At 39.9% G+C, this 26,397-nt stretch overlaps 1 protein-coding gene across 1 annotated transcript in view; it reads left to right on the forward strand.

The window, feature by feature from the left end:
- The window catches only part of SYNE2 (spectrin repeat containing nuclear envelope protein 2), a 270,474-nt gene that overhangs the window by 201,457 nt on the left and 42,620 nt on the right, over nt 1–26,397 (forward strand). The window contains exons 84-95 of the mRNA XM_052647219.1: nt 1,485–1,637; nt 4,011–4,181; nt 4,649–4,779; nt 8,006–8,210; nt 9,494–9,673; nt 10,330–10,458; nt 12,368–12,522; nt 12,631–12,775; nt 15,034–15,128; nt 16,338–16,572; nt 20,718–20,912; nt 23,098–23,223. Coding sequence (XP_052503179.1) covers nt 1,485–1,637; nt 4,011–4,181; nt 4,649–4,779; nt 8,006–8,210; nt 9,494–9,673; nt 10,330–10,458; nt 12,368–12,522; nt 12,631–12,775; nt 15,034–15,128; nt 16,338–16,572; nt 20,718–20,912; nt 23,098–23,223 — 1,920 coding nt within the window. The remainder of the gene's footprint in view (nt 1–1,484; nt 1,638–4,010; nt 4,182–4,648; nt 4,780–8,005; nt 8,211–9,493; nt 9,674–10,329; nt 10,459–12,367; nt 12,523–12,630; nt 12,776–15,033; nt 15,129–16,337; nt 16,573–20,717; nt 20,913–23,097; nt 23,224–26,397) is intronic.

Below are 26,397 nucleotides of genomic sequence, written 5' to 3' on the forward strand. Positions count from 1 at the left end.
CAGGTCCTTACTTTCTTATATAAAATGGAGACATGTCCATGTGATTTACAGAATTGCAAAATGCTTTTTTTTTGATGAGCAGAAAAAGGTTTTTTCATGGTTATTGTGGTTCTTAGGAGATTTGAATGTTATTCTTAAGAAGAAAATGTTGGGAGTTCCCTCGCAGTCCAGTGGTTGGGTGGTTGGGATTTGGTGCTTTCTCTGCTGTGGCCTGGGTTGACTCCCTGGTAGGAGAACTGAGATCCCACAAGCCGCATGGTGTGGCCAAAATTTAAAAAAAAAAAAAAAAGTTGCAAGGGAATTTTGATTTAGACGTTTTCCAATATTTGTGTTTTTATTAATTTATCTACTGTTTACAAAATTATTCTGTCTCCGTGATTTTTATTATTTCCTTCTGTTTCTTCAGAGGAAAATGGTTTTCTTTTGCCTACTGTGTAATGTGTTCTAAAAGGGGTGCTTTTCCCTTGGAGACCCTGTCTAAGTCCCATCTGGACTGGAGCGTGTTGGCTGTGCCCTTTTTTCATTCAGTCATCATTCTCCAGGGCACTCAGTCTTTATGGCCCCGCACCCTTCCTCCCCCCTGCCCTGATTGTGTCACTCCTCTTGGGAGCTGTCCCCAGGGTCCTCGGCTTCTGCACCGCCTACACGAAGACATGACCCTCCTCACTGTTGGGTGGAAAGTCAGCTCAGACCCGAATTCTACTTAGAAGGTTACAAAATGATACTCGACAGAATATGGGTGGCAACACCACCGTATGGCGGTGTTCATTTTCAGATGGTCTATCCTGTTTCCGACTACCCACTAGCCATTTCCCCTTTGTTGTTTGCCGTTGTTCAGTCGCTGTCATCTTGGACTCTTTTGCGACCCCATGGATGGTAGCCTGCCAGGCTCCTCTGTCCATGAGATTTTCCAGTCAAGAATTCTGAAACAGGTTGCCATTTCCTCACATACAACTCCTGACTGGAAACTCAGTCCTGCAGCACCCCCAACAGGCCACCCTGGTTTCACTGGAGTTCTAAGTTATTCGTGCCTGGGATGTCATCACTATTTTCCAGATGAGAAAATGCAGGTTGGGGGTTTGATGACTTTATGCTTGGTCCAACAGTCAGTACAGGGCAGATATGGAATGGAGACTATATCTCCTAGACTCTTTCTCCCATTCCATGGTGATAAGGGCTTGCTACCTAGACTCTTCTAAAGTCTAGAGCCACATAATAATGGAAATATTTGTAAAAATTCATCCTGTAATTGTGTAAATTCATATTGTAAAATTTCATTGTAAAAATTGAGTGGCATATGATTAAAATGTCTTTTGTGTAATGTTATTATATATTCTAATGGCATTTTTACTTGAAAAGTGCAAACTCCTCTTACCCTTATTAATTATTTTATTGCACATATGAAATTAATTGCACATTAATTAATTAATGTGCAATTAATTAATATTGCACATATGAAAACCTTTTCCCTCCGGCCTTTCCAGGATATAGAAAATCAACTTGCAATTAAATCCAAAGCACTGGATGAGTTGAGACAAAATTACCTGACTTTGGAGAGTGGGACAGTGCCATTGTTGGAAGACACAGCATCCAAAATTGATGAACTATTTCAAAAGAGAAACAATGTTATGAATCAGGTACTAGAATTCATTCAAAGTGTACCATTTCTTTTCAGATATCCTTCTTTTATCTTATTTGTTATTGGTAAATACTTGCTTTATACCAAAACCTGAAAAATTGCTGAGAAAAATACTGAAGTGAAGTACAGAAACATATTTTAAATCTCTTTTTTTTTCCCCCTTCACTGGATAATTAGAGGCAAAATCACCAAATTCCCACATCTTTGGCAAGCTTGAAGTTCACTTGGTTATCTTTGTTTTGTCTAACACACGAATACACTCAAAAGTGTCTCCAGCCTACCCCGCAAACCCTACAGAGCAGCTGGCATTGTCTGCTGGTCAGATATACAGAAACAGCCATGAAGAAGCAGCTCAGATTGCCCACTCTCAGGGAGATACCCCAGGGGTGGTGGGGTGTGGTTCTGTCCCATGTAGCCTCCGTTAAGCTGGAAACATGGTCAGCATAGGAGAAGCTCCAGAGGTGGGGAGAAATGGCATGTGGTGAAGAGAAAGCATAGAAGAGTGTGGACGGCATCTGCTGATTGTATCAAAGGCATGTCAAAGTCTCATTTACCCCTTCCAGGAGAAGAACACCAAGAGAAAAAGGACAGTCATCCTCAGACTCTTCACCTTTGACATCTCCCTACAATTGGAGGGAGAGACTGTAAACAGTAGCCTATTATAAGTGTGTCCTTGTTTCCCAGAGTCCTTATTGTGGATTATTCATCATTTACTGAAATCTACTTTCAAGCATTTGTTTCAAGAGAGAATTGGGAGTAACCTGTATAAATGAAGTCCATAGGTAACCTTCAGCCTCATTCCTCCCCCAGAACTCAGGCAGGAAAGTAGGGATGAGCTTAACATATCTTCTGTGAGTCATTTGTTAACATATCTTTTGTGAGGCGCTATGCTCACTGCCAAGGGTACAGTGATAAACAAGAAAATAAATGGTTCTTACCCTCAAAATGCTTCAGCCTACAGAAGGATACCTATAATAAAAGGATGGAATAACAAGTGTTGACATGGAGATGAAGACATTGAAACCTCCTACACTGCTGAGACTGTGTGTAGGTTTTTTCCACAAATGTATGCTTTCAGTTCTCTTGGGTATATACCTAAGAGTAGAATCAGTGGGTCATATGGTAACTCTATACAGCATTTAACTTTCTGAGGGACTGGCAAATGTTTCCATAGAGGCTGCACACCTTTATGTTTTCATTGCAACGTATGAGGGTTCCAATTTTTCCCTGGTCTCTCCAACATTAGTTTTTATCGAACTTTGAGGATAGCCCTTCTAATGGCTGTGAAGTGGTATCTTGTGGTTTTGATTTATATTTCTCTAATGATTGTGAATGTTGTGTGTCTTTTCATATGCTTGTTGGTCATTTGTGTATATTCTTTAGAGAGATGTCTATTCAATCCCTTGCCTATTTTTTACTTGGTTGTCTTTTTATTGTTGCGATATAAGTGTTCTTCTCTACATAATACATAAAAACTTTTACACTTACACAATTCTCAGTTGTGTCAGGAATCATTTAAATGCTTCAAATTTCAACTTTTCATAATTACCAAAATACATTGAAGGATAAAATACAGCCACCATTGCATCTCCTCCCACTTTGCACTTGCTCATCATTTTGGCCAAGCATGTTCCCCTTTAATTTATACCTGCTCTGCAGGAGTAACCAGACTTAAGTGCCAGTTAACCCAGGGAACCCTTTACATTTATAATGCTTTATAGTTTGCAGAGCATTTTCACAAATACTGCTTCTTTCTTTATGTTTTCTTTTATCTGTTCTGTGGATGAAAAAGCAGACTTAAGGATTAAATACCTTGCCCAACAGGGTGTCACCGAAACGTGAAATCTCAGATTCTGATTCCTCACTCAGTGTTTTTTCCCTGGTCTGCCTCTCTGGAGGCTGAACTCTCTCCATGTTGATCCTTCTGGTCTCAGAGCTCTTTTCCATTCACCTATCCGACGGAGGAGCCTGGTAGGCTGCAGTCCATGGGGTTGCTACTCATCGGACACCACTGAGCGACTTCACTTTCACTTTTCACTTTCATGCATTGGAGAAGGAAATGGCAACCCACTCCAGTGTTCTTGCCTGGAGAATCCCAGGGACGGCGGAGCCTGGTGGGCTGCCGTCTATGGGGTCACACAGAGTCGGACACGACTGAAGTGACTTAGCAGCAGCAGCAGCAGCAGCATTCTCAAACTTAACCTTTGATATTTCTTGTTCACTTAACCACCTTCAGTGAATCATCAAAGCTCCACTCTGAAATTAAAATACCTAACTTGGATACAGTGGTAGAGTCCTTAGAAGAGGAAAAAAGAGTTGAGCGAGCTTCTTGTTGATGATTTCCTAAATGTGTTTCTACTTTTTTGTATAGGTCAATGAGCTCAAGACCTCCATGCAGTCTGTTTTACAGGAGTGGAAAATCTATGATAAACTCTATGATGAAGTGAATATGATGACAATCCGATTCTGGTACTACATGGAACACAGCAAGCCTGTGGTTTTATCGTTAGAGGCCTTAAGATGCCAGGTGCAGAACCTTCAGGTAAATTAACCAGATCTTGGCACAGTGCATTATTGGCAGAAAATCTCCAGTGGAAGAAAGCATAGATGTGACACAGTTGCTGTTATGTTTTCCACAGAGAAACATGAAACAATATTTTAAACAGCAGCATCAAAAGTATAACTTGTAATTTCAAAATGAGTTACATGAACCCAATGTCTGAAACTTTGTAAATACATATTGTGAATTTTTCTTCATCTTTCACGTTCATATTATTTCACAATTTAAAGATTTTGATTTGGGAGTGTTGGTTTTTTTTTTTTAAGTGTACAATTTTAAGTTCTAGCCTCAAATGAAAGAATACCTCCTTGGTTTTCTTCTTCATATTTCTAATAATTTACGGCTGTCCTATTAAGGTTTGAGTGTTAATATTATTGTGATATAGTGGCAAGTGTCTCTGGATGAGGCCAGTTCATTCTGAAGCTGACATACCTGCTTTGTCCTCCTAGACTCTTCAAGACGAAGCTGAGAGTAGTGAAGGAAGTTGGAAGAAACTCCAGGAGGTGATTAGAAAACTCAAAGAGTACTGCCCCTCGGTTGCTGAAATAATTCAAGAGAAATGCCAAAATACTCACACAAGGTACGCTTCAAGATGCAACTGGAATGATAGAGCAGGTTTTTTTTATCTTCTTAAAAAAGATAAATAAGATTTTTTCATTTAAGCCTTCTAAATCATCTGAGGTAACTGGTTTCATACTATTCTGGTCTCTTCTGCTTGGAAGGATCTAGTTCATGTAAGATTTGGTGTTGTGAAGGCTATTGTACTTGCCTTGTACAAGTGTTTGGTATAATCAGTCTAGAAATAAGTACAGCCCAAGTATAGCCACTTTCAGTGGATAGAGGCTAAATGCCTAATGTGATCCTCACAGGCACTAAAAAAGCAGGCAGAAATGGACTGAGGGGTGGCCAGAAGGGCAACCTGTCTTACCGGGAACATTATAAGGTGGAAGAAAGTGGATGTTAGAGTACCTCTCAGGAGATATTTGTGAGACTCAGAGGGATTCTTTGATGACTTGCTTATGATTGAAAGCTCCCTCTAAGGAGGGTGGCCCTGCTTAATTTATGAGGCTTTTGCTGTATGGGGTATGAAAGTTGGCTCAAAGCTGATTTGCACCAGACAGTGTTGATGAGATTAAGCCACCCTCAGTGATCTTCTCCGTCCTTCCTCCATGCCCATTCAGCCTCTCCAATGAACCAACTTGGAACAAGTGTTGAATAAGCGACACCACATTTACGCACCTGCAGTGGTGTCCTGAGCTCTTGATCCAGTCTTTAGTGGAAGGAGGGGGAGAAAGGAGGGTAAAGAGGAACGCAGACACGTATCTGATTTCACATACAGTATTGGGACCACCCTCAAAACATTTGACGGTGGTGCAGGTTGCTATTAAAGGGGTTGGGTTGTCACCACTGCACAGACTCATTCAATTGTTAATACAAGAATATATCAGCAGTCGTATTGAAAAAAGACTGAGGAAAATGGCACTGAAATGCCAACAGTAGTTATCTCTAGACTACTGAGATATCAGGTGATCTTTTTTTTTTACTTCCTCTGCATAGATAGTTGGGTAGATAGGTGAAGGTGAAGTCGCTCAGACGTGTCCGACTCTTTGCGACCCCGTGGACTGTAACCTACTAGGCTTCTCCGTCCATGGGATTCTCCAGGCAAGAGTACTGGAGTGGATTGCCATTTTCTTCTCCAAGGGATCTTCCCGACCCAGGGATCAAACCCAGGTCTCCCGCACTGGGGGCAGACGCTTTAACCTCTGAGCCACCAGGGAAGCTAGGTAGATAGGTAGATAATCTCAATATAGGAGTGGATAGATTTAAACATACATGTTTTGTGGAGGGTTATGAGCATATGTTGTACTTATAATTGATGAAATCGTACTTTTAAAATAGATGGTTTTGAGAAAATTTGTGACATACATAAAAGTAAAGCAATTATGCCATTTTTCACCTTTTCCACCCATTTAGTAGGGTCACTGATATTGCCAAACAATCATTCTCACTTGCTTCGGGTGAGAATGTAAATGTTATAATGTTTTCAGAAAGCAGCTTGAACATATACCTATAACCTTAAAAATATTTACATATTTATATTCTTTGACCCAATCATTCTCTTTAAAAAATCTAGTGTAAAACCAATATCTTTAAATACAGAAAAAAAAACCTTTGAATAAAGTTGTATCTGAGTGTTATATTTGGAAGGAAAAATTGAAAATTACTTCAATATTCATACTAAATTGGAATTTGGCAATTAAAAAACAGACCATTTATAGACCATTATGTACATCCATTTAAAATTAGGCTTATTTTTTTATTAATAACATGGCAAAAATTTTTTAAGTAGGAAAGGAAGGCAAAATGTTACAGTCCATATTATGGATTAAAAACAAATTTTTAATTTCTACCTTTTTTTTAACTTTTCAATTTTGATAAAATGAAAAATGTATTACAGAAAATGTTTTTCTTATTATGATTTTTAGTTTTTTTAACAGTTTGACAGTACATCTGAGATCCAAAAAATTTCATACAGCCAATGAATGTGCCAGCCCCACAAAATTAGCTAATTTTCATGGATGCAAGAATACTTTTATTATTTGCCATTGTTCATAATTTGGAGAAGGAAATAGCAACCCACTCCAGTATTCTTGCCTAGAGAATCCCATGGACAGAGGAGCCTGGTGGGCTGCTGTCCATAGGGTCACACAGAATCTGACACGACTAAAGCGACTTAGCATGCATGCATGCATTGGAGAAGGAAATGGCAACCGACTCCAGTGTTCTTGCCTGGAGAATCCCAGGGACAGAGAAGCCTGGTGGGCTGCCATCTATGGGGTTGCACAGAGTTGAACACAACTGCAGCGACTTAGCAGCAGCAGCATAATTTGGTGGTATCTACTCTAAAAGTGAGATATCTAACTAGGTTTAATCAACAGCTCTAGTTATGTTCACCTGGAATCCAAAGGTGATTTTATTTTTTAGCCTGGTCCTCATGGAGACCAGCTATGTAAATCTGGGGCCTGAGTACTCCACTGCTGCCTGCCCTCATAGAAAGTGTGCTAGCATCCTTTGAAGGGTACACTTGGGAACAATTTTCTCATATGATTAAGATCAGTTTGCACCAAGTAAGTAACTTTCTGCTGCAAATCAGCCTAAGTAGTAAGAGAATATACAGAAATTAACGTTCCTCTAAAGAACAAAATATTATCAAGTACCAGGTAATATCTGCCATTTTTTTCTCTCAATTCACAAAGAAATTAGTCCTATAACAAAACATATGTCTACAAAACAGTAAACTGTTAGAAAATGTAGAACATAGTAGAAAATAAGTACCCTTTGCTGAGAAGTAGAAAAGTATATTTTTTTCATTTCTACTTTTATATAAGGAACCTATTACTTTTGTAATTAGAAAATAAATTTGACATAAATACATTTTAAATAAGGCCTATCTAAAGACCTGTTTTTGAAACAGGAGCCCTTCCCATGTGGAGAAATTTTCATCAGGTAAACAGTTTGGTACTTTTCCTCACCTTTGCCTATAAGATGTTCATAATACAATAGATATTTCCTGCCAGTCACAAATTTTGCAGATTTTGTTGAGAATTATAAAGTCAGTGAAGTATCCTAACTTGGAATTTTGTTGGAATTCTGTTTATATACTGATGATAGCATTTATTTTGAAAAGGCATTGAACAGTGTCTTGTTAATTCATCTGCTGTTAGCTTAACGGATAGAATATACATTTGCTTTTGCTGCAAAGAAAGAGATGGATGGGGGTCCTATTTCTTATTTTGCCCTGACAGGTGGACTCAGGTAAACCAAGACGTCGCAGACCAGTTGCAGAGGGCCCAGAGCCTGCTACAACTCTGGCAGGCGTGTAACAGTGCTCACGCGGAAGCTGCAGCAAGGCTGGAGCCGCAGGAGAGAAAGTACCAACAGATTGCAAATATCAACACATCTGGGAACAACCTGGCAGAGGTCCTGCCCCCGGCCCTGCAGGATGCAAAGGTAGGCCTACGGGGAAAACCAAGGGCGAGACAGCCTGATGGACAGGGCCATGACCCAGGGAGTAGCCAGACCACAGGGAGGGAGGGGCAGGAAAGGTGTGCGAGCAGCCCATGGAGGACACAGGCAAGGCAGGGACGGGTGGGCTTGGGAGAGCCAGGCAATGGCTCGCAGGTGAGGGTCAGGCAGCTGGTAGCTGAGTCAAGGGCACCTGACCACCTCCTTCCAAGTTTCCTCTTTCACTCTAGCAGGTAACTCTCTAAGGCAGAAGCCTCGTACAAAGTCTCCAGTTAAAGCAGAAGTGTATCAGCTGAATGTGGGCATCTAAGAAGTAGATATTGAATCTCTTGATTTAGAAAGAATCATAGATTCGCCCCGTGTAATTAAGGCTTTTCTGTGGAAATAATGATTTTTAGACTAATATTTAAAGAGTTATATACTTTTCTCTGTGGTTTTATTCTATTATGTTAATGAATGGCTATAAAGTAAATACTTTTAGATTAGGTGACCAGATACATTTTGTATCTTTTGATACTATAGGTCAAATAAAGAAATATCAATTAGAGACAAGAATTCAACAGATATGAATCATATTTCTGATCAACTTCTACGTAATCTGTTGTTTTTAAAAAACAAAAAATAACAGAAATTCACTTAGATGCAATATTTCCAAAATCAGTCCTAAAATTGGCTTGGTCAGTGAGATTCCACACTCCCTGCATATGAATCCATTTATGTTACAAAGTCTCAGACAGAGAAAACGGTTGGATTGATCCTTTAAATGCCTTAAAGCAGATCCCTAAAGTGTTCGATGATTAGAAATAGAACTCATAAGACTCTACCAAAGTCATCTCCAGTTTCTGTGAACTAGAAGTCCCAGCTTTATTTATCCATGGTCACTTTAGCTCTGAACTGACAAATTTCAAACTAGCACCAGTGATATGCATCACATAAAGAAGCGTTAGCTTGTTTGGCTCTTTAAAATAAACAGTAGGGCCTTCCCTGGTGGTCCACCGTATAAAACTGCACTCCCAATGCAGGGGTCTCAGGTTTGATCCCTGTTCAGGGAACTAGATCCCACATGCCGTGACTAAAGATCTACATGCCACAACTGAGACCTGGTGCAGCCAAATAATAAACAAAATAAACAGTAAAAAAAAAAAAAAAAAAAGCCATACCCACAATTTCAGGGCAGAAATTCTTCTAGATGTTGATGGAGTGGCACAAGGTGGGGATTTGTTCTGGGAAAGGAAGAGGAATGTTTTACAATCATTTTTCTCCTCCAGGAGCTGCAGTGTGAGGTACAGAAGACAAAAGAGGCCTTTCTCCAAAATTCCACTCTCCTGGATCGGCTCCCACAACCTGCAGAGCCGAACGCCCACATGCTCCTGTCTGGTCAAATGTACTCCCTCCAGAGAGCTTCCTACCTGGAAAAGATGCTGCTTGTGAAAACAAATGAATTTGAGGTTCTTCTTATTTTTTCCATTCAAGTTATAGTCTTGGACACTTGCACACTCTGCACAGTTCCTAGTCTCTTGTGAAGTGATAGTTATCAGTGCTTTGTGGGCTGCACATTAGGGAAACAACAGAATAAAGACGCTCTAAACATATCTACCATTTGACACGATTCTGCAGTCATGTGATTCTTCAGTCACATTTCTTCTTTATTGAACATGTTAAAGTGATATAGTTTATATACTGTTCAGATCACACAGTATTTGAATCTTCAGGTTGGGTAATTGAGTCATAGAATGGCTGCTTTAAGCATGGCCATTTGTGGTATATTTTATTCTCTTTTTGAAAAGCCTTTAGTTCATGAACTCTCAAAAAGATGAACAGAAGGCCACGGAGCTCCAGTATCACACAGCAGGGAAAACACTTAACTAGCAGGACTCTTCTATATGGCCCTGTCAAGCAGGTGGTCTGTTCACCCCTGAGAAGGCTTAGTACTTTACCGAAGGCACAAAGTAAATATCAGAGATATTCTGGATAGTCAAGATAATGAGCTGATGATGAATTCCTTAGGGCTGGAAACAACATGAACTTTTATCCCAAGGCTGTGCTTGCTTCTGTTGCAGATGCACATGAAAATTGTTTCTGATGAAAACTTCTCTTGTTCTAGTTTGTTCTATCACAATTCAAGGATTTTGGGGACCGGTTGGAATCTTTAAAAGGTCTCATTACGCATGAAGAAGAGAATTTGGATCAACTCTACCGGCAAGAAAAAGAAGGAAATCCTGACTTATTCCTGGTATTGCCAATGTTTGTTACTTCTAGGGGCTCAGGCTCACCATAGGATAAAAAATAAGCGACTTACTGTCACATTAAAGAATCTGTGCATCCTAACCCTTGAACAACAGTCACTAATGTGTCATTCATTCTTGTCCTATTTTCCCTAGTGTTTAGAAAAGTATGACAACAGAGATCTATTTTATTTTTTTACACTTTAAATATATACAATTTATTTCTCAATTATTTCCCTTTTTAGTTTTTAAATTTATAATATAATTTTTTAAAGATTACTTTCCATATACAGTTTTTACAAATATTGGCTGTATTCCCCATGTTGTACAATATATCCTAGAGTCTGTCTTAAACCCAATAATTGTACCTCTCCCGCCTCTGCTCCTGTATTGCCCTTGGCCCAGCCACTGGTAACCTCTGGTTTATTCTCTTTATCTGTGAGTCTACTTCTTTTTTGTTATATTCACTAGTCTGTTGTGCTTTTTAGATTCCATGCATAAGTGATATCATACAGTATTTATCTTTCTCTGACTTACTTCAGTTAGCATAATGCCCTTCAAGTTCATCCATGTTGTTGCAAATGCAAATGTGTGTTCTTTTTTATGGCTGAGTAGTATTCCATTATATATGTACCATATCTTCTTTATCCATTCATCTGTTGATGGACACTTAGGTTGCTTCTGTATCTTGGCAATTGTAAATAATGCTGCTATGAACATTGGGTTGCACATATCTTTTTGAATTAGTGTTTTGGAGGTGTTTTGTTTGTTTGTTTGTTTGTTTGTTTTTTGGCTATATACCCAGGAATGGAAATGCTAGGTCATGAGATTTATTTTAGTAATATGCCTCAATAGTTTCAGTAGACTTTTAAATCTTAAAGTCTTTACTAGTTAGTTTCAGTGAACTAGAATAATCTAGCAATTGGATGTTGTGATTAATTGAATTTTTTTGGTTAGTAGATCAAAAAGTAAAATACCCTATTAAATTAATGGTATTTTTTCCTTCTTTATTACCTTAGTAAGTTTAGTATAGTTAACATAGATGAATGAAGAATTAATGAATTCTGGATCGTGATCCTAAGGACCAATATTCATAACTTAAATTAAGAGTCAGCAAACTATGACATAAGGTCTGAATGCAGCCCCCACCTGGTTTTGTACATAAAGCGTCTCTAATGTAGCCATGGCCTTCTGCTGTTTATGTACTGTCTGTGGGAGTTTTCATGCTGAATGTTTGCCACAGAGATCATATGGCTTATAAAAGGCTAAAATCTTTATGATCTAGCCCTTAACAGAAAAAGTTTGCTGACCCTCACCTAGACTCTTAGAGCAGAGTTCTGTAGTGAGAACATGGATATTCTGAAGGATGTTTGCTGAATACATTGTTGACCTAGATGCTGTCCCTAGAATATTGTTTTAAAAATAAAATTTTGGTGAGTTTGCTTTCCTGTGATACCAACATAATATGGATGTTTAAATACCATGCTTTGCTAGGGTTATTTCAGGGATTGAATTTTCATTTACTTAGTAAATAAACTGCATGATCTGTTGAAAGTCAAGTTGTTGGCAGACTAAATGGGTCTTGAAGGTCCAGGGTGGATCCTTTAAAAACAAAGGAAGCTTATTTCCACCTCTTCAAAGACAGGAATCCGAGATCACTCTCTGTTTCCTGGGCTGTGTTGATTCTGGCCATGTGTGCAGCTCATTCTAGAGAAGTCACAGAATTGACAGGTCTAGGTTCAGGTCCAGTTCTGACACTAACTAGCTGTGTGACTTTGGGCCAGTCATTTACCTATTTAAGCTCCAGCTTTCCCTCATCTTTGAGATAAGAAAGGCCTATAGGATTTCTGAGGCTTTTTCACCATCTAGGTATCTCAGTGGCATCCAAAAATCTGGAATTTAATTTCTTTTTCATAGAATCATGTGCTGGCACTGACGGCCCAGTCACCTGGTATTGAGCATTTGAATGAAGTGAGCCTCAAGCTCCCACTTAGTGACATAGCTATGAAGACATTACAAAACGTGAACCGGCAGTGGATCCGGGCCACGGCGACGGCACTGGAACGCTGCAGGTCAGAACAGCCCAGCTCCCGCCTTCTGTTTCAATTATGGTAAAATTGACAGTTGAGCGCAGTAATGTCATTGTTATATGGCTCTGTTCTGTTTTTAAACCTTTGTAGTGAGCTTCAAGAAATTGGATTGAATGTAAAGTTTCTTGATTGCTGTGAAAAGTGGATCCAGCTTTTGGAGAAGATAGAAGAGACACTCAAGGCAAACATGGCTGACAGCCTTCCTGCTCTTCTAGAACAGCAGAAGACATATGAGGTAAATAAACCCATGCCCTGCCACTCTGTCCCCCTCTCCCTGGGGCGGTAGTTAGTGGATGAGAGATTTAAGTAAAAATATGCAGAATACCTGTCAATCTTCAATCCCAAAACACAGAATGTATGTCTTTAAGCAAATTCATTTGTCAGTTGATCATTTGCAAAACTCTCACACATTTCATAAATTTCCAAATATTGTTTTGCTACTCTGTTTTATTAATGACTGAACTCCTCCTAGCCAGGCTTGAGCAATACATGAACTGTGAACTTCCAGATGTTCAAGCTGGTTTTAGAAAAGGCAGAGGAACCAGAGATCAAATTGCCAACATTCGCCAGATCATCGAAAAAGCAAGAGAGTTCCAGAAAAACATCTGTTTATGCTTTATTGACTATGCCAAAGCCTTTGACTGTGGAAAATTCTGAAAGAGATGGGAATACCGGACCACCTGACATGCTTATTGAGAAATCTATATGCAGGTCAGGAAGCAACAGTTAGAACTGGACATGGAACAACAGACTGGTTCCAAATAGGAAAAGGAGTACCTCAAGGCTGTATATTGTCACTCTGCTTATTTAACTTATATGCTGAGTACATCATGAGAAACATGGGCTGGAGGAAACACAAGCTGGAATCAAAATTGCCGGGAGAAATATCAATCACCTCAGATATGCAGATGACACCACCCTTATGGCAGAAAGTGAAGAAGAACTAAAGAGCCTCTTGATGAAAGTGAAAGAGGAGAGTGAAAAAGTTGGCTTAAAGCTCAACATTCAGAAAACGAAGATCATGGCATCTGGTCCCATCACTTCACGGCAAATAGATGGAGAAACAGTGGAAACAGTGTCAGACTTCATTTTTTGGGCCTCCAAAATCACTGCAGATGATGACTGCAGCCATAAAATTAAAAGATGCTTACTCCTTGGAAGGAAAGTTATGACCAACCTAGACAGCATATTCAAAAGCAGAGACATTACTTTGCTAACAAAGGTCTGTCTAGTCAAGGCTATGGTTTTTCCTGTGGTCATGTATGGATGTGAGAGTTGGACTATAAAGAAAGCTGAGCTCCAAACAATTGATGCTTTTGAACTGTGGTGCTGGAGAAGACTCTTGAGAGTCCCTTGACTGCAAGGAGATCCAACCAGTCCATTCTAAAGGAGATCAGTCCTGGGTGTTCAGGAAGAAATGATGCTGAAGCTGAAACTCCAATACTTTGGCCACCTCATGCGAAGAGCTAACTCATTTGAAAAGACCCTGATGCTGGGAGGGACTGGGGGCAGGAAGAGAAGGGGACGACAGAGGATGAGATGGCTGGATAGCATCACCAACTCAATGGACATGGGTTTGGGTGGACTCTGGGAGTTGGTGTTGGACTGAGAGGCCTGGTGTGCTGCAGTTCATGGGATCGCAAAGAGCCGGACACGACTAAGCGACTGAACTGAACTGAAACTCCTAGATTTTTCTGCAGTAGATGGAACTTCTGGCCCAGCATTGGTTTCTTAGAATGTGAACATGGTGCCACTTCACCAAGAGCGTGTTAAAGTACTTCAGCTTCTCTCCGTATTTTCACTGAGTAGTTCTATAAAGTATTGAGGCACCTGGTATAACTGTAACATAAATAATTTTGCAGAGGAGTTTCTCCATACTTTCACTGATGTATGTTTGAAAATCCTTCTATAGGCAGATCCTGCATTTCCAAACTATGCATGATTAGTTCACTGTAACTTTTTGATGAAACTGATTTAAGTCTGCATTGTTACAGTAAGGTCATCCACTGAAAATGAAATCTGAAAATGAAAACTTTGAGTTAGTTCCTCAACAGTTTAGTTTCTTCCTCTTCAAATGGATCTAATAGTATTTACTTGAGTCCTAAGCTGAAGAAAAAGTGAGACAATGCTTGTTTTACTGAGTGCCTCTCAAATCGAAGGAAATGGCAACCTACTCCAATATTCATGTCTGGAGAATCCCATGGACAGAGGGGCCTGGCAGCCTACAGTCCATGGGGTTTCAGAGAATCGGACACAACTGAACGACTGAACAACAACTCAAATCAAAGATGCCCAATAAATGGGTCTTAGATGTAGTTATTATTAGACCTATTTGCTTCTAAGATTGTATTTATAGGTGTGAAGATTAAGCATTTTTTGCAGTTAGGTTCAAATCATTTGAAAATAAATTATCTCACATATCCTCCATAGACTTTATTAGGAAATTCATGAAAACAGTTTTCACTAATATTTTACATTTTAATTCATGTACAGATGTTAGAAGCTGAAGTTTCTATAAACCAGACAATTGCCGATTCTTATGTCACCCAATGCTTACAACTCCTGGACACAGTAGAAATAGAGAAGAGGTAAGCTCTCCAGGATTCATGATGGCTGTGAGAATGTGGAAGGCAATGCGACTGGGTGGGCCTTCCACCCCATGAATCTTAACATCAATGCCTGTGGCCTTGTGATTGATAGAGCGCTATGGGGCCAGTCTTCTGGCTATATATTAGGATAAAGTCTTGCTTCATGGCCATAAAAACATCAGGACCCCTTTTCCCTGTGGTAGAGGGGTGAGCTTAACAGATCAGATGATTTGCAAACACGTTTCTGCCAAGTCCAGTTAACTAATTTTTTTATTCCAAAGCGTCATTTTATAGTATGTTTTCCTTTCTACCTTCAGCCTCATGATATTTTGCTATTTAAAAAATAAATTTCAAAGGACTGTTCTCAGCAGGTGGCTATGTCACAGTTGTGAAAGAAGAGACTTCTCTCTATGCCGTGAACATGGGATGGGGTCTCTGGGCAGTTCCAGTCGGGCTGAGCAGAAGCCCTCAGACAGCCTGGTGGCACTAGCTGCACCTGCTCACACAGCTGGTGCCCCTGCCAACAACAGCCCAGAGTGGGCCTGGCCTCCTAAATGACTTCTCCATACATCTCCATAGGCATTCGCTTCCTCCCCATCATTCCCCATATGCTTCTGAATCTTCTTTCGGCATAACTAAGAAATACAAACCCCATTTCTTCCTACCTCTGAAGTAATAAATTCAAGCCAGTTTCAAGATGATTAACTACTTTTGATCTGATTAGCATGATTTTTCCCATAATAAATAAAAGGCCCTATTTCTCACATGAAGGGTGTTATTTATCTGGGAAAGAAATATTTGAGTAGTTCCAGAAAGCATGTTCTTTATTGCTGCAATTATGTAGTATACAACCCTCAAGTAATCAATAACATTACAAGGGACCTACCTATTCATCCGTTTGCCATTGACGCCATGCTTAGTTTTCCGTAAAGCACTTGGTATAATCTGTGTCAAAACAGCTTGTTTGAGGTCATGCGTGTCAGCAAAATACCAGGCCCTGTGCAGTTCTTTTCTGCTCAGTACCTTTCACCATCCCACACATTGCCCCCTCCAACCCCACATTCCCCATCATGTTAAAGTTGGATGGTGCTCAGATCTACAGTAGTCTTTCTAGGTAAAAATGGCAAATCTGAGTTCCTATTACATGTTGATAGTTATTTTTTTCTACCCATAGATGTCAGAATTCTCTAACTGTCTATTTCCCCCAAGACCAGAATTTGTTTGGAAGTTCACGAGGCTCAAGGAGCAGTGGCAGAGTGCGGCCCAGGGTGTTCGCCAGAGGAAGAGTGACATCGATGAGCTGGTGCACCAGTGGCGGTCCTTCACCACCTCCGAGGGGGACCTGCTCCGCTTCCTCGCCGACACCAGCCACCTGCTGTCCGCAGTGAAGAGCCAGGACTGCCACAGCCTCCACCAAACGAGAAGCCTGATCCATGAGCTGAAGGTAGTGTGAGCCCAGCAGCAGTGTGGGAACCACAGGGTGCCTTTATTTGAAAGATGTTTGTTTGCTTCAGGTTTCGTGTTTTCTCTGATGTTCAAGTGTGCTTTCTGCAGTGGGGAGGCCAGTTGGTCATGGGGACCTTACTCAGCCATGTCCTCAGCCTTGTGGGGTCAGAAACCCAATCTTATCCATTCATCCAGAAATACTGAGGCTCTCCTGGGCTGTGGGCACAGAGATGGACTGGGGATGAGTAGGGGGAGTGCAGAAGTTTGGGGTGACATACCTTTACAGCCTTGTGCTTCAGTCGTGTCCAACTCTTTGCAACCCTATGGACTGTAGCCCACCAGGCTCCTCTGTCCATGGAATTCTCCAGGCAGGAATACTGGAGTGGGTTGCCATTCCCTTCTTCAGGGGATCTTCCTGACCCAGGGATTGAACCTGCATCTCCTGTATCTCCTGCATTGCAAGCGGACTCTGTACCATTGAGCCACTGGGGAAGCCTGACAGACCTTTAAGACACTAACAAATATGTAAATGATTAGCACAGTAGTGGTTTACAACAGGACTCCTGCTTACTCTTTTTTATAAAAAATAGTTATTTATTTGGCTACACCAGGTCTTAGTTGTGGTACTTGAGATCTTTAGTTGCAGCCTGCGAATTCTTAGTTGCAATAGGTGAGGTCTAGTTCCCTGACCAGGGATAAAACCCAGGCCCCCTGTATTGCAGAGTCAGCCACGGACCACCTGGGAAGTCCCAGATTCTTGCTTACTCTTGAAGGGCAAATTCATTTCGACAACAGAGTTTCCAATACAAAAGTTGCTTGATGAACATAGGACTTAGAACAATTAGTTGGCAATTCCCAGGGCATATTCCATTGAGTCATCGAGCCATGCGTCACATTAGAGGGACAATTAAACAAACCAGCACTCTTCAGAAGTCCTGTGCTTGCCTCATTTGTTTATCTAGGTGTCAAATATTAATTGAGTACCTGTTCTGTGCTGGTCACTGTTCTAAATGCTGGTTATGTTGTGTGGACTAATAGAAGACCTCTGCTCTCATGTGGCAATCAGACAAATCAATAAACTAGAAAATACTAGTTTGTCGATTGGGGGGGGAGGGTCGGACAAATTAAAAAATAAACTATCGGACTGCAACATGGCATATGTGGGTCATTAAAATAGGGCCGATGATGGAGAGATTAAGTGGCTGCTTTAGACTGGGTAATCTCTGGGGAGGTGACATTTAAACTGGAACCTGAGTGATAAGGAGCCAGCTGTGCAAAGAGTTGAGGGTTGGAGGCGGGGAGCAGTTCGGACAGAGGAAGCAACTTTCCTGAGTCCCTAAGATGGCAACAATCTTAGCAAAAAAGAGGAAGAAAGAAGGGTCGTAGGATGGGTGTAGCCAGTAGGCAGCAATGATAGAAAATGGACTTGAGAGACAGTCATGGAGGAGCATTTTGGAGAGAGGCGTGACAGCTGCGTAACAGTCTGGGTGTAATAGGAAGCTGTTGAAACTGGAAAAGAAGGCCACATGATATGATTCGTATTTTTAAAGGTCTTCTGGCTTCTCTGAGGGGGATGGATTGGGGGTGGGCGTGCGGTCACAGAAGCAGGAATCCCAGCGTATTACCTCTATTTATTGCTGCAAGACAGCGAAGAGTTCTTATTCTCTCATATAGTTCTGGAGGTTGTCAGGGCTGTTAGGTGGCTCTCGGCAGGAGTCTCTCAGGCAGTTTGAGTCAGATGGCGGCTGACGCTGGACTCATCTGAAGGCTCCCTCACTTTCATGTCTAGTACTTCAGTTCTGGTGTTGGAAGAATCTCTTGGACTATAAGGATATCCAACCAGTCCATCCTAAAGGAGATCAGTCCTAGGTGTTCGCTGGAAGGACTGATGTTGAAGCTGAAGCTCCGATACTTTGGCCACCTGATGCAAAGAGCTGACTCATTTGAAAAGACTCTGATGCTGGGAAGATTGAGGGCAGAAGGAGAAGGGGACGCCAGAGGATTAGATAATTGGAAGGCATCACCAACTCAATGGACATGAGTTTGGGCAGGCTCCGGGAGTTGGTGTTGGACAGGGAGGCCTGGCGTGTTACAGTTCATGGGGTCGCAGAGTCGGACACGACTGAGCAACTGAACTGAACTGAACTTCAGCTCAGACAGCTAGGATGTGGAGCAGCTGGGGCTCCTGGGGCTTCATTCCCTGCAGACTCTACATGTGGTAGCTTTCAGTAGCTGGACTCCCTACATCCAACTCACTGCTTCAAAGGTGCATGTCCCACGGAAAGGAGAGCCAGGGAGAAGCTACACCAGCTTTTTAGACCTTGCCTTGGACATCAGCCACTTCTGCCATCCTCTGTTAATCAAGGCCATCACATGTGCCCACCGGGGTTCACGAGGATGGGGTAGAGGTACCACCAGTTGATGGGGAGGGGCAAGGTTCTAGGAGAGCATGTGGGGAGAGCATATGGGGCTGGTAATATTGTTGTGGCCATTCTGTGAAAAATACAGTCTGCCGTAACTCACGGCTGTTTCAGTGGTCTTGGTTAGTTGTTAGGATGGAGAAGACAAGGGTGATCACAATGAAGATCACAAGGCTGTTTGTAGGTGAAGCTTACAGGATGTGCTTATGGTTTGGATATGGCAGGTAAATAAAAATCTAAATTCAGGTGACTCTAGGTTTGGAGGTCGAGGATCTTGGTAAATATTGTGCTGCTGACCAATCAGGGGAGACTGGATGAGAATCATGTCTTTTGATGAGATCAATCTGAAATGGCTAAAAGACGTCTATAACAGTGGCTATGTCAGCAATACTGAATATTAGAAGGACAAGTGTGGAGGGGCAGTGTTCCTTGAATTGCAGGGGTTTTTTTCATTTGGTTTTCATGGAGTTTTTTCTTTGTTTGTTTTGATGTTTTGATTTTTCGGTCATATGGCTTCTGGGATCTTAGTTTCCCAACCAGGAGTTGAACTCAGGCTCTGGGCAGTGAGAGCTTGGAGTCCCAACCACTGGACCACCAGAAAATTTCCTCTTTTTTGCATGTGGGCTATCCTAAGTATTGCTGAAACTATCTTTGTAAATAAATGCTCGATTGATTTTTTAAAAATAAAAGCTTCCATTTTGAAAAATGCCTATATTATGTCTCCCTCGAGAAATTTGAAAATAAAGGAAGTCATATTTACAACAGAAATAAAAGCCATTTTTTTCTTCTGAAACCAAATGCTTTTGGAAATATGAATCAGTTGTAAAGTTTTTACTTCATTTCTGTAATATAAATACTTGGTTTTAGTCCCTTTTAAAGGGAAATCTATATGATATCCAAAGAGAATTTTTAAAAGCTATCCCTTTAGGGCAAACACTGATGTATATAAGTGTTTAAGTGCTAAAGTGTCTAGTTTTATATTTTACCTTTTTTATTTGTTCTCTCCTTTTTAAAAAAATTATTTTTTTTATTTATTTTGAGTAGCTAGTAATTATCAAAGATTATAATTGTGCAATATTGAGAAGTATAGAACAAAATACAATTATTGGAAGACAATTTCTCTATAATATTGTGTTGGCCTCTGCCACACGTCACCATGAATCAGTCACAGGTATACGTATGTCTTCTCCCTCTTGAACCCCCCTCCCTATTGCATCTCTTTAGCTTGTCACAGAATGCTGGGTTGAGTTCCCTGTGTTACATAGCAAATTCTCACTTGCTTTCTTTTTTACATATGGTAATGTATTGTTTAGCATAATGTACACATTCTACTCATGTGGGTTAGGAGTAAGCTGACTGTATCATAATGGTGATGGTATTTGCTCTTAGTATCAGATCTAATACTTCAGTCATTTTCTTAATATTCTTGAATTCCTTTATCTTATAGACTTTTATTCTGTGAAGTGTATTTTTATACACCTTTTATCAATGCTTGAAAATTATTTTAAGAACACATCATTTGGTGGTCTGCTGTCTACTCAATTAAATATCAGCCTTTGATGTGAATGAGTGTTTGTGTGTGTGTGTATTCTAACCGGATTTGTTTAATTTATATCTAGTTTAACATTTAAGAGAGGCTCTGAAGGAAATACAAACACATGCAAAGAGTCATATTTTGATCACATCAAAGGCTTAAGCAAATTACTTTTTTTTTTTTTTTAAGAATAAAGAAATTCATTTCCAGAGGTGGCATACTACCTATGCATTAACCTTGGAAGCTGGGGAAGAGTTACTGAACACAGCTAACCTGGAAACTAAAGAGTCAGTTAACAAGAGAATCAGTCAACTTCAGGACAACTGGAAGGACACAAAACTCCAACTTGGAGAAATGATTAAACGGTTCCAGAGCACTGCAGAGGTAACTCAACATTTTCTTTTCCTTTCATGGTATTTAAATGTAGTACATAGAATTTTTGTTTGCTCTCCAAAGATGGCCAATGATTTTAGGAAATCACAATGTTGTAGGTCTTCCAAGGGACCTTAGGTCGGGTCCTGCTGATCCACAAATCATGATAGTTACCTAAAATAGTAATATATAATGTTAATGGAAAAGCTTAATGTTAATATCCAAATACTTGAGGTGCTATTTTATATTTACCTTTATGAAACAGGAAACTAACTCATGTTGAACGGAAGTTCAGTAACCAAAGCTAACATTCCACGTGTAGTCTGTCTTTGAATCTAGTATATGAAAGTAAATATAGTGATGCTTCATCCTTCTGCTACCTTCAAAGAATCCACTTTTCCATGTAACTGAATTTCCTGGATAATTTATGATTATACGTCTAAAAACCAAAATGTCTTCTTTTGAGTGATTATTAGAAAAATCCTTCATTTTTTTATGTTAAAAAAATCCCAAGTTGTTCTTAAAAATTCTGAGCTGCTTTGAACTTAACTCCTGCGTTGTTGTGCTTTTTGAGTTCTTATGTGGTTTTTATGGTTTTTCTTTCTTTCTATTTAATGTTAAGCTGTCTATTTTTACTTTTTATTTCTCTGAGAATACTTACTCCTTATAGCCCACTCTTTTCTCTAATCTGTTGTGTGTGTATCAAAACTAGATAACCAAGCTTGCCAGAGATATTTTTCTGAATAAAGAATAAATATGTGCTGAGTTAGGGCCTGAACATCTCTCCTATAAATAAAGTATCTGAATTTTATTTGGTGTGCAAACTGCATGAAATTAGTTAACTCCCAGACCGTTGTTGAGCACGTGCCATGATTGTAAATGCAAGTGAAGGTTTGGTGGAAGTGAAAAGGACTCACAGTGTTATTTCTCCCTTCACTTTCTTCTTGGGTATGTTCCAGACGGTTGATGTTGCTAGATCAAGTGGCTTCTCCTGAAGTGAGGGTTAGCATATAGTTGGGCCAACCCAAGGATATTCAAGTGTCAGTTGCACTGAGGAATAGAATAGTGTTTGAGTCTGTGTTTGTCTGTTTTTAGTAATTTCAGGAGAGTGATTTTAGTAATATCAGGAATAGAAATTTATCCTAATGAATTATAATCTCCCTTGAAAATACAGGCAGAATTGAAAAAAAAAACAGGCAACTATTGTTCAGTAATGTAAGGTTTAAGGAAAAGATCTAGCATGAAAGAAAGGCATCCACAAGGGAAACTAGCCTTAGATCGACTCACTTTTTTTTTTTAATTGGAGTATAATTTGTTCCCAATGTTGTGTTAGTTTCTGCTGTCAACCATGTGAATCTGCTGTGTGTGCCTATATCCCTTTCCTCTTGAGCTTCTCTCCCACCCTACTTGGTCATCACAAGCACTGTGCTGAGCGCCCTGTGCTATACAGAAGCTTCCTGCTAGTTATCTGTTTTACACGGGGTAGTGTGTGCACGTCAACACTACTCTGTCAATTCATCCTACTTCTAACCGTATGTACTTGGACCAGTCAGTTTTCTCTGAGTTTCAGTTTTCCCATTTTAAATGTGATACGAACGCTTGCCCTGTCTCCTAAGCTTATTATAATTACAGTGAGATAGTGAAATTGAAAAAGCGTTAAAGCACTCCAAGCAGGAGGCGGCAGTCAGAACAGTGGTGAGAAATAGAATGAAACTTGACTGTGAAAAGGTCACTAAAGCCAAGCTATGTCTAGAAGAGGGAGAGAGAGCAGAGGGATGGCACTAGAAAAGACAAGAAAAGTGGTTGAGTGCTTTTGCTTTTCAGTGTTAGCAGAGTGTATGGCCAAGACTGGAAATGCTAAAAATTAATCCTTCCAGTAGCCTTTGAAATGTGAACTTTTCCAAAATTAAAATAGAAACAAGTTAGCTAGATCAGAGATATGGGGAGGGAGGAAGAAGTATTTCCAAGCAAAAAGCAACCCAGTGGTTGAGATGAGCCACACATAACCCTGCAGAGAGGCGTAGAACATCCTGTCATCCCAGCTGCTTTGTCGGCTAAGACAAGGACCTGGGTGTCTGCGTGATTTACAAAGACACATTTAATAGAGCAATTACATGGATTAAGTTAATTATCCTTTTCCTATAATTCATTCTTAAACAGCAAAGTACTTACCAATTTTACCTCTGTTTTCAAATAGACCTGGGACCAGTGTGAAAAGAAAATCAAGGAGTTAAAAAACAGGCTGCACGCTTTAAAGGCACAAAGTAAAGACCCTCTTCCAGAACTTCACGAGGAGCTCCACAGAGAAAAAGAACTGATTAAGGTATTGAGTTCTGAAGTAGTGTTCAAGATAATCACTCAGCTGTTTTCTGAGAAGTTGAAGTGTTTGTCTTTCGTTGTCTGTGTGAAACAAGTTTTCAGGTCCACTTGGAAAATATTTTTTCTACCTTCTCTGTAATACACCATGCTGGTTGCTGAAACAACTAGAATCCATGCTTTTTGAGATTCATGTGTGAAGGCTAGAAAGATTTTTCAGAAATTCTTCTTTTGGGGGATTTTGCCCTCAAATTGTCCTTCTGTTTCTCCTCTGTAACATAAGATGTGGCCTCTGAGATTACATTGAAAGCTGTTCCTTAATCAGATGGCCTTGTGTTTGAAATTAAAGCTTGACTGAAGAATTAATTTTTTAGAGGACAGTAGTTAGGGGTTTTGCTCAAATACAATGTTTCTGTAATATTTTCCAAGCTATATTCTGCTTAATGGATACTACACTCGCAAAAATTCCTGGGTATGTCAGGGCTTTGCAGAAGACAAGGCAAACTCACCAGTAGGAACTTGGACCAGTTAAATTTCCAGGTTAGGAACTCCCTCCATCTCTTTCCTTTCTGCAGATATTATGTTGGAAAGACATCCACAGCCTATTAGAATATAGTTTAATTTTTTTTTTCCTTCTTTTAGTTACTTCAGGGATCTAATTGAAAATAATTAGAAAGAATTGAGTAGCCTCCTACTTCAAGCTGTGCTGGAAATTAGTGTCTTCCTGCCTGAACCTTTTTTCTTCATTGTAAAAATTTCTAACATGCAAGAAAATTCAAACATAACAAATAATATGACAAACTTCCATGAAACCATCAGCCAGCAGAAAAATAAAATATTACAAATACAGTTCAAATGCCCTGTATGATCTCCAAGGTATTCCCCGTCCCCAGAGGTATCCACAGTCCTAAATCTGGTGTTTTACCATTCTTATGCATTTCTTTATCATTTTACTACATGTATATGTTGATCTCGGCAGAATATAGAAGTATTAATTTTGTTTTTAAACTTCATATAAGCAGTACCATTACTCTGTACTTAAGTCATAAAGATGTACATTTCCTTCTTAAAGTTTTCAAATTTTACTTTTTACACTTACAGAGTATCTTTATTCACTGAAGCACTGATTTTTGTTTTGTTCATATAGATGCCCATTATCCTGTTGTCCATTTACTGATTAGTCCAGTGTCCAATATCAGGTTTCCATATATGCATGGTTTAATTCTTGGTTCTCTGCTCTATTCCTATCTTAGCATTTATACCAAATCATCTCAAGTACTGTGTTTTATTTGAATAAATCTTCGTTTCAGGTGTGGTGTATCCATCCCTCCTTCTCACACATGAGTGTGGGTGTCCTTGGTTCTTTGGTTTCTCACAGCTTTTAGAAGCCGCTTGTCAAACTAATGGAAATCCTGATAAGCATTACAGTGGAGCTGTATTGAATTTATAGAGTAATTTGGAGGAAATTAACATCTTTTTGACATCGAGTCCTCCTGTTTTCAAATATGGCATATTTCTCCTTTTAGTCATGCTGAGTGTTTCGTAACTTTCTTTATATAATATTGTACATCTTTTGTTAGATTTATTTCTTAATGTGTTACTTTTAAAGCTATTGAAAATACTATCTTTTTCTAATTATATTTTTTGTTTATACTGACGCCTAGAAATGTGACTGACTTTTCTGCATTGATACTATATTTAACTGTCTTAGTAAACTCTTTTATTAATGCTGATAATTGTGTCAGTTCTTTTGGAAGTCTATGAACACAGTTACCATTGGGGAATAATGACTTTTTTGGTTATTTTAATTCTTAAACTTCCGTTCCATCTACATTGGTCAGTACCTCCAGAGCAGTACTGTAGAAGCATTGATAGCTGGCCCCTATGTGTCAGTCCTGATTTTAAAGAGAATGTTTTCATTTCACCATGAAGTATGATTTTTGCTGGTCATGTGTTAGTAGATGCCTTTATTAGGTTAAGAATGTTCCTGACTATCCCTGATTTTCAAAGTTTTTATCATCTCTATATCTTTAAGTTTGGATCTAGACTTCAAGTAACAGAGAAGAGGACTTGGAGTCCCTCTGAGTTGACACATAGACTTTCCTCCCATCAAGTCCAGAAACCTGTGCAAAACGTGAATCATAAGCCCACGTTCAGTTCAGTCACTCAGTCGTGTCTGACTCTTTGAGACCCCATGGACTGCAGCACGCCAGGCCTCCCTGTCCATCACCAACTCCCAGAGTCCACCCAAACTCATATCCATCGAGTTGGTGATGCCATCCAACCATCTAATCCTCTGTTGTCCCCTTCTCCTCTCACCTTCAATCTTTCCCAGCATCAGGGGCTTTTCAAATGAGTCAGTTCTCCACATCAAGTGGCCAAAGTATTGGAGTTTCAGCTTCAGCATCAGTCCTTCCAGTGAATATTCAGGATGGACTGGTTGGATCTCCTTGCAGTCCAAGGGACTCTCAAGAGTCTTCTCCAAAACCATAGTCAAAAGCATCAATTCTTCGGTGCTCAGCTTTCTTTATAGTCCAACTCTCACATCCATACATGACTATTGGAAAAACCATATCTTTGACTAGACGGAAAGCCCATGAGGAGGCATAATTTCTCCCAAGTAGGACAATTCTGTTTCCACTAGGATCCTTTCAATTTCCATAGCCTCAGCATTCTACTTTTCTGTGCAAAGAATTGGGGAGAGGGGGCAAGAGCATTGAGTTCATTCAACCTATGACCATATTCCAAAGAGATCCCAAGTAACCTAAAGCCTGTCCAGAGCTGTGTTTATCATTCTTAAGTCACTTGGGAAAATACGTAACCACTCAAACTTTACTTTCCTCCTTGGAAAATTACATTCCCATCACAGCCAAGTTGACATATGGGGAAGTTGCTTTCCATGGTTATATGTGTCTGTATATGTGTATGGTTTATTTGTTGTTGTTATTCAATCACAAATCGTGTCTGACTCTTTGCAACCTCATGGACTGCAGCACGCCAGGCTTCCCTGTCCTTCACTGTCTCCCAGAGTTTCCTCAAATTCATGTCCATTGTGTCGATGATGCCATCCAGCCATCTCATCCTCTGTTGGCCCCTTCTCCTGCCTTCAATCATATTTTATATGCTAACTATAAACTGTTATGGAAATTATTATCGCTATAGTGGGCATCAGTGTTCACAA

The sequence above is a fragment of the Budorcas taxicolor genome, chromosome 10 (assembly GCF_023091745.1).
Source record: "Budorcas taxicolor isolate Tak-1 chromosome 10, Takin1.1, whole genome shotgun sequence".
Lineage (NCBI taxonomy): Eukaryota > Metazoa > Chordata > Mammalia > Artiodactyla > Bovidae > Budorcas > Budorcas taxicolor.